At 42.7% G+C, this 13,005-nt stretch overlaps 1 protein-coding gene across 1 annotated transcript in view; it reads right to left on the reverse strand.

Moving 5' to 3' along the window:
* Positions 1-2,600: 2,600 nt before the first annotated feature.
* Positions 2,601-13,005, reverse strand: part of NCAPG2 (non-SMC condensin II complex, subunit G2) — a 61,015-nt gene continuing 50,610 nt past the window's right edge. Inside the window, exon 29 of the mRNA XM_008573970.1 lies at positions 2,601-2,980. Coding sequence (XP_008572192.1) covers positions 2,929-2,980 — 52 coding nt within the window. The 3' untranslated portion in view covers positions 2,601-2,928. The remainder of the gene's footprint in view (positions 2,981-13,005) is intronic.

Raw genomic sequence — 13,005 nt, forward strand, 5'->3', positions numbered from 1 at the left:
GGTAAAAATAACAGTAGGACTCTCATTAGTAAATATGCAAGCCAAAATAAAATGTGTCTTTTTAAATAAGTCAAAAAATAAAACATGTTTTCTTTACATGAACTTTTTTATAGGACACAGAAAACTCAAACTATAAAGTACAGAGAACTTGTATCCACAGTGTATAAAGAAGCCATACAACTCAAGACAACGCAAGAATACAATAAAAAGCAGGTGAGAGGGCTGAGCTGATGTTTCACCAACAGAGACACAGCGTGAAGTGTGCAGCATTAGTCCTCAGGGCAGTGCCAATCAATGCCACGAGTCACCACAACACAACCAACAGAATAGATACAACTGAAAACAACTGTTTGGGGGGAGGATGTGAAGAAACTGATGGAAATACAAAATGTTACAACCACTGTGGAAAATAAAAGTTTGAGTGTGTTAAGTTAAACGCGGGCCGGCCTGTGGCTCACTCGGTAGAGTGCGGTGCTGATAACACCAAGGCCCCGGGTTCGGATCCCATATAGGGATGGCCGGTTCGCTCACTAGCTGAGCGTGGTGCTGACAACACCAAGTTGAGGGTTAAGATCCCCTTACCGGTCATCTTTTTAAAAAAAAAAAAAGAAAAAAAAAAAAAAGTTAAACGTACACTTAACATATTACCCAGTAATTCCACTTCAAGGAACTGACCAGTGAAACATGCCCCCCAAAAACCTGTACATATGAATGTTCTCAGCAAGTTTATTGGCTGTAACAGCCAAACCATCCACAGGTGAATGGAGAAACACACGGATGAACCTCGACATCATTATGCTGAGTGGCAACCGCTCTAACAACCTGCAGGTCATTCTGATGCATACCAGAGTTTGAGAACCCCTAATCAAGACAATTGGAATGATTTAAATTACAATTATCCCTATTTCCTCTGGCTACCCAGCATCTGATAATTTTTTTGTTCTGGGATCTTCCCACTTTGAGTCGTGGTGAATGGTGAGGAACGTCTTCATTGCAGGAAATGTTTGAATGTTTAAAATGGTGGATATTTGCTTTCCCAGCCACGCAACCTGGGTTCTGCCAAATAGTCTTTGAAGACTTACTGTCGCAAAAGGGAAGGGTAGCTCTCAGTCTCTCCCTGGTAGCCTGGTGTAGAAGTGACACTGATGTTGGAAGTGGGAACACTACAGGTGAGTTCTGGGGTGGAAGTGCTGATTAAAATGTCAAGTGCTCAGTGGCAATCGCAGGGGATTCATCCTCAAACTAGCTGAGAAGTTAGGTTCAAGACTCAGTTCCAAGCCTGGTTCTCTAGTTCTCCCAAAGATATGAGGGGCTGAAACAATGTAGGCTATGAATGTAGCCCAATACCATGCCATCCTCACAGTCCAACACAGCAGCAAGAGCTCCCGCAGTCACAACCCTATCCCAGGCAGAATGCTGGAAAGGTGAAGATACACAACTTATGTTTTAAGGTGCCCCATGAGACTTTCACTACCATCTTGTTAGGAGCACTTGGACATATGGCCACACCTAAGTGCAAGCAAGGCTAGCGAATGTGGTCTTTACTCAGGATGGGTGTGTACCCAGTTACAAAATCAGAGATGGCACTCATGTTTTTGTGGAAAAAAGGGAGCCTGAACAATGGGTGGGAACCACCAACCTCTCCCTCACATATTCAGTTAACTGCCAGTCTCTAATTAGCACAAATCCTTCCCAACAAATGACTTTATCAATATTAATAGAACTGTACTGCCAGTATCAATGTCATTCACCAAAATAAAATGTGATTTCGTTAGTAAAGATGTTTAAAAGTTGTATGTTCAAAATTAGCTGCATTGGGCCGGCCCGGTGGCGCACTGCTACAGTGCGCCGCTTGAGAGTGCGGCGGCACTCCCGCCGAGGGTTCGGATCCCACATACAGACTGGCCGCTCACTGGCTGAGCGAGGTGCGGGCGCAACACCGAGGGTTGCGATCCCGTTGCCGGTCCCGGTCCGGTACGGGCGCGACACTGAGGGTTGCGATCCGTAGCCGGTCACGAAAAAGACAAAAAGGGAAAAAAAAAAAAAAATTAGCTGCATTAAGGTGCAACCACCATCTCCTGTTTCTCAGATTTCCCTTGGCAACCCTTACCCTAAATGCTCATAGCTACAGCAAGCAGTCTGTTTCTTGTCCCTTCCTGGAGAAATACAGGCAATGAGACACGGGCACTTCTTCACTTTTTTGCTCAGGGGCTGAGGACAGACACAATGAGCACAAAACTGAAGCAGCACTAATTTCTAATCTGCTCTAAGGTGGCCTACCACGGCACGTTTGGCTAACAGGGCTATGCCCAGGGGTCTCTGAGACCACCTAGTACCCAAAGGGTGGGCGGCACACAAGGACGTCAGCTCCTCCAGGCTGAACAACTTGACTTCTGTGTTTCCATATGCACAGCCCTGGCTCCCCACATTCACTTCCGAACAGGAGGCTGCTCCAGGACTGCTGTGCCATGTGCTGCTGGAGCACAAAGGCGCCTCTCTCTCTGCACTCTCCTGCTAAAAGGGCAGGTTTGAAAGGGTGGCCTCCACCCATGAAATCAGCCCTTGTCCCTGATGGGATTTTTAAATAAAGTATACAAATAGATGTTGTCATTGCTTTATTACTCATAGTTTGCAAGCAATATTTTACATATAAAAAGTCATTTTTAAAACAACCAGGTTTGCTAGAAAACTGTCTTATTTTTCTTTGCACCATTGATACCTAGAGTCCTTTACATTAAATATATTATTTATGCAGGCACTGGGCAAAAATTTAAGAACTTCTGAGTTCTCTACTCACACCTCCCCATAAGTCCCACCCCTTCCCTATCATATAGGTTATTAACATTAAAAACACTAGGAAAAAACACATGCATTTCACTTTCTGTGAGTCCTTTTTCCCTATTTTCACATCTGAAGATGTTGCCTCGGTTATGAATTCAAAAGTTCTCCCAAAGTTCGCATTGATGATTCATAGAGAAATCTGAAATACAAAGAAAGACTTAGCCACAGAAAAAAAGTGAACAAATTAACCAAATGTACATTTTCAAAACTACAATCTAAAAATGGTTTGCGACCAGATACGCTTAACACAGTTGAAACAAGCTGTTTCGCTAGTTGCTTCTCTTCCATAAGTGGAGTCAGCCCCCTAGCAGGCAACGTTGCATGTGACCCATGGCACACAGACGTGAGCCCTCGGCAGTGTGGCACACTGGTGAACTCTTTTACTGAAAATTACTCTTATTTATGAGGATCTAAACCACTAATAAGATCCATCGCTCTTCCTTTCCAGCACACAGTCCTGAGCTTTCTTCTCTAGCAGACAGGAAAACACGATAAATGAAAACTATCTTATCCACCAAGATGGTCTACTGCTCTGACAGTCACCAGTACCTCTAATAACCTCAGACCTTGAGAAAAACCTCCCTCTCCCACCCCCTCACTTGCACCCCTACCCCCAGGCAACATCCCTCTTTCTCACCTTCCCCCACATTCAGCCCCAGGCCTTGGCTGAGGTCCCTTTGCGCTTTTCTTCACAGAGGTGATTCTCATGCACTTTGCAGCGGGTGTGTCTGTTTTACCCCCAGAATCATTACTGGACAGCTCTCACACAACACAGGGAGCACTTCGCTCTTCTTTTAGACTTAAACACATATACTTACAGAGTGCATGGCTCACCATTCTCCCTTTTCTGTTATCCAGTAACTCCTTGACAGTTGTAACCCATGTTTGCCTCGGGAGGGTATGTGGGTCAGCTCATCTCTGAACTCCTAGACACCGACGTCTATCTTTCACCCCAGATGGTATCTCAGCTAGATGTAAGATTCCTAGGCTGCAGGTGTTATTCTCTGTCTTCTTGGGTGAGACACTGCTGTTCTAGACCATCCTTGCGGGGCTACAGCTGACACTTTTGGACTCCTGTACTGCCTGGTGGCCTAGCCGCCACGGCTTTAACACACTCTCACTGCCCCTCTCGAGCTGCTGGGCCTCCCTGTGTGTGGTTATTCTGTCTGTGCCAAACTAGACTCCTCAACCAGACACAGAGGTGGGAGTGAGGGTACAGGTGTGCAGAGCCCACCACACAGCGTCAGGCAGCATGCCTGGCCCCAGAATAACACCAGGAGGTTCCAGATGCCCCACAGCTCTTTCTGCTCTCCCACCCTCAGTGACAGAAAGGACATCACCCCCTAGGTCAGCTCTCAAGGAGCTGGAGAGGCCAGGACCCTCACGAGGGACAACTCACCGGCCCTCTGCTGGACCCAATGCCCCCAGGGGGACAGTGCTCTGTCCATACCCCAGGCCCCACCGACCCACCAGTCCAGCAACTGCCTGGCTCAGTGTCTGGAGTTGAGGCAGAGGGAACCAGGGCACATGAAGCGGCCAACCCTCCAGAAGCTAAAATTAACTCTTAATAAGTCAATAATATGTGTCTCCTTAAGTGAGCCTGACTTTAAAAATATTTAAGAGAAAAATGTTAGGTTTTTTTTTTTTGGCAAAAGTACTTATTTACCAGATAGTAAGCAATCAGCTGCTCACGCTGACCCGAGTCTAGACAAGCAACAAGGCTGACACTTGATCGTTCTCCTCAAACAGGTGCGGGGCAAAGCCCCCGCGCAAGCCCCTGCCCAAGACCACGCAGCCGGCCAGGGCCGTCTGGACACACTGGGCCATGTGTCTCCTGACTGCTCCAACACAAACGAGATGTTCTGCTCCACTTCAAATTCATTCACTCTTCTACTACCTGAGAGGGTTGAAGACACTGTCTAAACCAGGCAAATAAGAACTATTAAAGGACAAAATGAAAACATGCAGTTTTAGAGCTGGAAGGGACAGTGGCAAAACCTTAGACAAAAACACTCCTGGGGCCAGGATTCTCCACAGGTGTCACAAGACATTTGAGCCAGATGGTGTGAGGGTCCACCCAGCTCTCAAGTCCACACATGAGCCAGACAGGAGGACTCAGCTTCCCCACCGTCCATGCCACGCTATGACCATGTGCTGGGAAGCGTCCAGCGTAACCACAACCACAAGAAAGGCAGACAAAACCAATTTTCTGAGAAAAACAATAAGATGAAAAGACAATGTATGTATTTATTAAAGAGTGGTTTTATTTATGAATAGTTTCTAATTATCCACACCAAATTCCATTGGGTATTGATGACAGAAACATGGTGCTAAATAAGCTATAAAAAGCATCCAGCCCCAAATTCATAAAGGACAATAAGGTGAGCTGATATTCATTTATCAACACTTGAAACAAGAGAGGCCACTTTTTCAGGGAGTCTCATCACAAGGCCGAATGTTGGTGATGCATTCTCACACTACTAAAGGTGCCTGCATGTGAGCATAGTTACTACTGGCGAATAATTATAGTTCATTTACTCAGTGGAAAAATTCATGAGGTAGCACAGCCTTAAGAAAGGCTTATACTTGTGTAACCTCACGTTAAAAATCTACTGCCATGGGCCGGCCCGGTGTCGCACTGCTACAGTGCGCCGCTTGGGAAGTGCGGCGGCGCTCCCGCCGAGGGTTCAGATCCCACATGCAGACCGGCCGCTCACTGGCTGAGCGAGGAGCGGGGGCAACACCGAGGGTTGCAATCCCGTTGCCGGTCCCGGTCCGGTACGGGCGCGACACTGAGGGTTGCGATCCGTTGCCGGACACGAAAAAAAAGACAAAAAGGAAAAAAAAAAAAAAAAAAAAAAGATCTACTGCCATCTTCACACCATTTATGAAAATAGTAAACACAACGTCCTTGACATTTCACTGCACCAGTGAACTGGCAAATGCACGTGTGCATCCTGAGAAAACAATTCACAGAGTGCTACCCTGGGTGAGGCACTAAAGCACAAGGAGACATCATTTTTATTCAGCACCCAACAGACCAGTCCACAAAATACTCACCCGCTGGAGATAGAACTAGATAAGTCACTAAGAAAATGTCCACTTCCAAATTAATGCCCCGTTGCCTAAAATATAAATTGGAGCTAGGAGTTCCCAGAGTCTTAAAGATGTTGACTGGCCTTAATGTCTCTAGTCCAACATCAAATCAATAATACTTAAAAACACAGTCTTAAATCTTCAGTGTTTATCTTCCATTAGACTGATTTTTTTGTTTCATCTGTTTTTCAGATTGATTTTCTTTTAGACACTGGTTTCTCCACAGTTCGCTTCTTGCATATTTAAGAAAGAAGCCAATATTTCGCAGTCCCTACCAATTTATTTTACAAGACTTTTCCTCCTTAAAGGGAATAATTCTTTGTTCCATCTGTGAATCAGCTTCGTAGACAGGATGACACAGAATTGTAGAAACAACATTTTACACCCCCCATGTTTAAACTCTGCCAATGTTCTTTTTTTTTTTTTTTTTTTACCATAGTGTAAGTATTAAATTCCTTGGTCTTTTCCCCCTCCTGGAACTAACACAATTCATGTATTTAACTGGAACCATGTGACAGTGGAAGTGAAGGCAGTTCTAACAAGGAGTGAATGGTTCTCTTCCCCTGCATCTTCAGGACAGTACATAGCTAAACAAACTGAAAACTTAACAATTCTTCCTGGACCCATAAGAGAAGTGAGGTCACAAAGCAAATCCCCAACCCTACACTGGAGAAACGACAGATGAATAGAGAACCACAACATACCGGAGGAGAAACCTTTGTGGAACCAGGGCCAGAGAAGGAAGGAAGAGCTTCACTAGAGACTCGGCATGGACAAGACTAAGATAAAAACTGCAGGGGGACCAGTCATGGGGGATCCCACTCTTATGAGGGATTTATCTTCAGGAGCTCAACCAGGTTCTTACATTAAATATCAGAAAAGTCCCCTCAGCATTCTGGCTAGGGGAGGGGAAGAGGAACCATTTCAAAACAGGCCTGACAACAGGACTACAGAACACCTGACCACAGGACTACAGAATATCCAACCACAGAATGACGGAACACCTGACCACAAGACTCTATAATACCTGTCTGCAGGACTCTACTATACCTGACTACAGGACTACAGAACACCTGACTGCAGGACTCTATAACACCCAACCACAGGACTACAGAAGACCACACTGCAGGACTATAGAACACTAGACCACAGGACTGCAAGCACCCAACCACAGGAATACAGGACACCCGACCACAGGACTATACAACACCTGTTTGCAGGACTACAGAATACCTGACCACAGGACTATAGAACACCCAACCTCAAAACTACAGAATACCCGACTGTAGGACTACAGAAAACCCAACCACAGGACTACAGAACACCTGACCAAAGTACTACAGAACAAGTGACCACAGGACTACAGAACACTCAACCACAGAATTACAGAACACCCAACTGCAGGACTCTAGAACACCAGACCGCAGGACTAGAGAACACACGACCACAGGACTCTACAACTGACCACTGGACAACAGAACACCTGACTACAGGACTACAGAACACATGACCGAAGGACTACAGAAGTCCCATTTGCGGGACCACAAAACACCTGACCAAAGGACTGCATAACACCTGACAACAGTACTCCAGAACAACTGACCACAGGACTCCAGAACACCTGACCACAGGACAACAACACGATGCCCCTGCCCCACACCTCACCACCACATTACTAAAGGCCTATTTACCTCAGTTCCTTCTACCCATACATAATCTCTGGCTATCAAGTAAAAATTACAAGGCATACTAAAAGGCAAAAAACAATTTGAAGAGACAGAGCAAGCATCAGAACCAGACATGGTTGCTGGAAGTATCAGACCATGAATGTAAAACAACTCTAATTAACATGCTAAGGAATTTAATAGATATAAAGTAGATAACATGCAAGAACAGATGGGCAGCAGAAGCAGAGATGGAAACTCTAAGAAAGATCTGAAAAGTAAGAGGTCAAAAACACTAACAGAAATGAAAAATGCCTTTGACAGGCTCATCGGTAGACTGGACACAGCTGAGGAAAGAATCTCTGAGCTCGAGGACATCTCAACAGAAACCTCCAAAAGTGAAAAGCAAAGAGAACAAAGACTGAAAACAAACAAACAAAAAAAACAGAACAAAGAATGCAAGGACTTTGGACAACTACAAAAGGTGTAACATACACAGGAAGGAGTATCAGAAGGAGAACAGAGAGAGGAACAGGAGAGATGTCTGAGACAACAATGACAAGAAATTCCACCAAACTGACATCAGTCATCAAACCAAAGATCCAGGAAGCTCAGAGAACATCGAGCAGCACAAATGCCCAAAACACTACCCGTTGGCATGCCATATTCAAACCACAGAAAGCCAAAGATAAAGAAAAACACGGAAAGCAGTCAGAAGAAAAAACACCGTACGCATGGAGAAAGAAAGATAAGAATTGCATCCAACTTCTCAGATACCAGACAAGCAAGAAGAGAGTGCAGGGAAATATTTAAAGTGCTGAGAGAAAAAAGCCCACCAACCTAGAAATCTGTACCCAGAAAAATTACCTTCAGAAGTGAGGGAGAAATAAAGACTCTCGGACAAACCAAAAAGTAGAAAATTTGTTGCCAGCAGACCTGCCTTGCAAGAAACATGAAAATAAGTTTTTCAGAGAGAAAGAAAGCGATATAGGTCAGAAACTTGGATCTATATAAAGAAAGGAAGAGCGTGAAGGAAAGAGTAAGTGAAGGTAAACAAAAACTCTCATTTTTCATTGACCTAATAGATAACAGTGTTCAAAATAAGAATAGTAAACATGTATTTGATTATGTGCACTTACGTCTATGATGTGTGACTGTGTGTGTGTGTATGTGTGTGGACTTATATCTATATACGCTTGTGCATGCTTACATAAATAAATGACAGCAATGATACAAAGAACAGCAGGGAAGGATTAGGATCATTTTGTTAAATAAGTAGTCACACTACCTGTGAAGTGGTATAGTGTCAACTGAAAGTGGGCTTGGATTGATTGTGAAGGTATATTGCAAGTCCTAGGACAACCACTGAAAAGGTTAAAAAAAAAAGAAAAAGTATACCTGATATGCTAAGGGAAAATGGAATCATATAAAAAGCTCAATTAAAATCATAAAAGGCAGAAGAAGAGTGGAAGACAAAAATGGGAACAAAGAACAAGAGCAACAGACAGAAAACAGTAAGAAATATGTTAGATATTAATCCAACTATATCGATAATCACTTTGAACGTCAAAGGTCTAAATGTACCAATTACAAGACAGATTGTCAAAGAGGATCAAAAACCAAGCCCATACTATATGCTGCCTACCAGAAACTCATTCTAAATATAAAGACACATATAGATTAAAAGTAAATGGATGGAGAAACAAAGAAAATTTGCTTCCTCTGAACAGAACATCAGTAGACAACACAATACTACATGCTAGCACTAATCAAAACAAAGCAGGAGTAGTTATATTAATCTCAGATGGAGCAGAATTCACAGCAAGAACGTTATGAGGGATAAAGAGAGGCACTACATAATAATAAAGAGGTCAATTTTATGTTTTTAAGGAGAAATTTGACAACCCTTAATGTATCTGTGTCTAACAAAGGAGTGTCAAACTATGTAAGGCCAAAACGGGCAGAAGTGCAGAAGAAACAAAGGAGCCTATCACAGTGGGACCTCACCGCCTCTATCAGGGAAGGGACAGAGCCAGCAGCAGAAAATGAGTGAAGACGCAGCCGAGCTCACCAACACCTTGAGCTGACCAGACACAGAGGACACCTACAGACTACATCATCCAACAACAGCAGAACACACATTCTTTTTTCCCCCTCTAGCTGTCTGGTGTAGGGTCTCAACCCATGACCTTGGTGTTAAAAGGCTCTGCTCTAACCAACTGAGCTAACTGGCCAGCCCAGAACACACATTCTTATTAAGCTCACGTGGAACATTCTCCAAGATGGACCACATGATGGGACATAAAACACCCCTTAAATTTAAAAGAACAGAAATCTTACAATTACTGCTCTCAGACCACAATGGAACTAAACTAGAAATCAGTAACAGAAAAATAGCTGGAAAACCCCCAAATACCTGCAGATTAAATAACACACTTCTAAATGATACATGAGTCAAAGTAGAAGTTACAAGAGAAATTTTAAAGTATTTTGAAGTAAACGAAAGTGACTGCACACTCATCAAAAGTCTGTGGGATGAAGTGACAGCAGTGCATAGAGGAAACTTCACAGCATTGGACACATGCATTAAAAAAGAAGAGATCTTATAAACTTCTACCTCAGGAAAAGAGAAAAAGAGGACATTAAATCCAAAATAAGCAGAAGGAAAGAAATAATAAACATTAGAGCAGAAATCAATGCAGTTGAAAACAGAGAATCAATAGAGAAAAATTAATGAAGCCAAAAGAAAGTTCTTTGAAAATATCAATAAAATTGATAATCCTAGACTAACTAAAAATAAAAAGAGAGAGAGAGGATAAAAATTACTAACATCAAAGGCTGGCCCATGGCTCACTCGGGAGAGTGCGGTGCTGATAACACCAAGGCCACGGGTTCGTATCCTATATAGGGGATGGCCAGTTAGCTCACTTGGAGAGCGTGGTGCTGACAACACCAAGTCAAGGGTTAAGGTCCCCTTACCGGTCATCTTTTTAAAAAAAATATATATATATATAATAAATTACTAATATCGGAAATGAAAGCGAAGACATCACTAGAGATCATGTGGACGTGAAAAGGATAACCAAGGAATGCTATGAACAACTCTATGCCCACATACTTCATAACCTAGATGACACGATGGACCAGTTTCTAAAAGACATAAGCTGCCAAAACTCAGGAAGAAATAGACAATCTCAAGAGCCTACATTTATTTTAAAAAATTGAATCAATAATTAATAACCTTTCAAAACGTAAAGCACCAGGCCCAGATGGGCTCACTGGTACATTCTACCACATGTTTAAGGAAGAAATTATACAATTCTCTACAACTCTTTCCAAAAATAGAAGCTGAGGGAATATTTCCTAACTCATTCTATGAGACCAGCTTTACCCTCACACCAAAACCACACAAATACATCACAAGAAACAAAGACTACAAACCAATATGTCTCATGGACATAGATGCAAAATCCCTCAACAAAATATTACCAAATTGCATCCAACAATGAAGAAAAAGAATTATACACCTACAACTATGTAAGACTTATCCCAAGTAGGCCAGGCTGGCTCAAGACTTGAAAATCAATTAATGTGATCCATCACATCAACAAGCTAAAGAAGACAAATCACATGATCATATTAATAGATGCGGAAAAAGCATTTGGCAAAATCTGACACTCATTTATGATAAAAACTCTCAATAAACTAAAAATAGAGGGGAACTTCCTCCATATGATAAACAATACCTACAAAAAACCTACAGCTGGGCCGGCCCGGCGGCGCACTGCTACAGTGCACTGCTTGGGAGCGTGGCGGCGCTCCCGCCGAGGGTTCAGATCCCACATACAGACCAGCCGCTCACTGGCTGAACGAGGTGCGGGCGCAACACCGAGGGTTGCGATCCCGTTGCCGGTCCCGGTCCGGTACGGGCGCAACACTGAGGGTTGCGATCCGTTGCCGGTCACGAAAAAAGACAAAAAGGAAAAAAAAAAAAACCTACAGCTAACACCATACTTAATTGTGAGACACTCAAAAAGCTTTCCACTAGGATCAGCATGTGGCAAGGACAGTCCATCTCACCATTCCTACTGAAAATCGTACTGGAAGTCTTGGCTACCACAAGACAAGAAAAAGAAAAAGTATACTGATTGGAAAGGAAGAAATAACATTGGCTTTTTTTGCAGATGACATGTCTCTGTAGAAATCCAAAAGGACTGACAAAAAAAAAAAAAACCTTCCCAGAACAAGCAATTATAGTAAGGTTGCAGGATACAAGGTTAATGTACAAGTCAATCATTATCTTATATACTAGCAACAAACAAATGGAATTTGAAATTAAAAACACATTAGCATTTACATTAGCACCCCAAAAAGCAAAATAACTAGGCACAAATCTAACAAAATATGTACAAGATCTATATGACAGTAAACTATAAAACCGATGAAAGACATCAAATAAAGAACCGGACAAATGGAGAGACATTCCATGGCCACAGACAGGAGGACTGGATACTCTCAAGGTGTCAGTTCTTCCCAACTTAACCTGTAGATTCAATGCAATCTCAATCAAAACCCCAGCAAGTTATCTTGTGGATATCGACAAAGTGGCTCTAATGTTTACATGGAGAGGCAAAGATTCCAGAATAATCAACATGATATTGAAGAAGAAAAACAAAGTTGGAGGACTGACAGTCCCTGACTTTAAGACTTTCTATAAAGCTGCAGAAATCAAGACAGTGTGGTACTGGTGAAACAGACAAATAGATCCACGGAACAGAACAGAGAGCCCAGAAACAGGCCCACATAAATGTAGACAACTGATGTCTGACAAGGGAGCAAAAGTTAAACAATGGATAAAAGATCATCTTTTCAACAAACGGTGCTGGAACAACTGGGCATCCACGTGCAAAAAAATGAGTATAGACACAGACCTTACACCCTTCACAAAAATTAACTCAAAATGGATCACACACCTAAATGTAAAATGCAAAACTATAAAACTTGTAGAAGATAACATAGGATAAAATCTAGATGACCTTGGGTTTGAGGATAACTTTTTAGATGAGACACCAAAGGCATGACCAATGAAAGAAATAACTAATAAGCTGGACTTCATTAAAATTAAAAATTTCTGCTCTGCAAAAGCCAATGTCAAGAGAACAAAGAGACAAGCCACAGACTGGGAGGAAATATTTGCCAAACACATATCTGATGAAGGACTGTTATTCAAAATATACAAAGAACTCTTAAAACTCAACTGTAAGAAAACAAACAACCCGATTAAAAAATTGGCTGTAGGGGGCTGGCCAGTTACTCGATTGGTTAGAGCACAGCTTTGTAACACCAAGGTCACAGGTTTGAATCCCCATATCAGCCAGCCACCAAAAAAATAAATTGAAAAAAA

Source organism: Galeopterus variegatus, unplaced genomic scaffold, assembly GCF_000696425.1.
Source record: "Galeopterus variegatus unplaced genomic scaffold, G_variegatus-3.0.2 Scaffold978, whole genome shotgun sequence".
Lineage (NCBI taxonomy): Eukaryota > Metazoa > Chordata > Mammalia > Dermoptera > Cynocephalidae > Galeopterus > Galeopterus variegatus.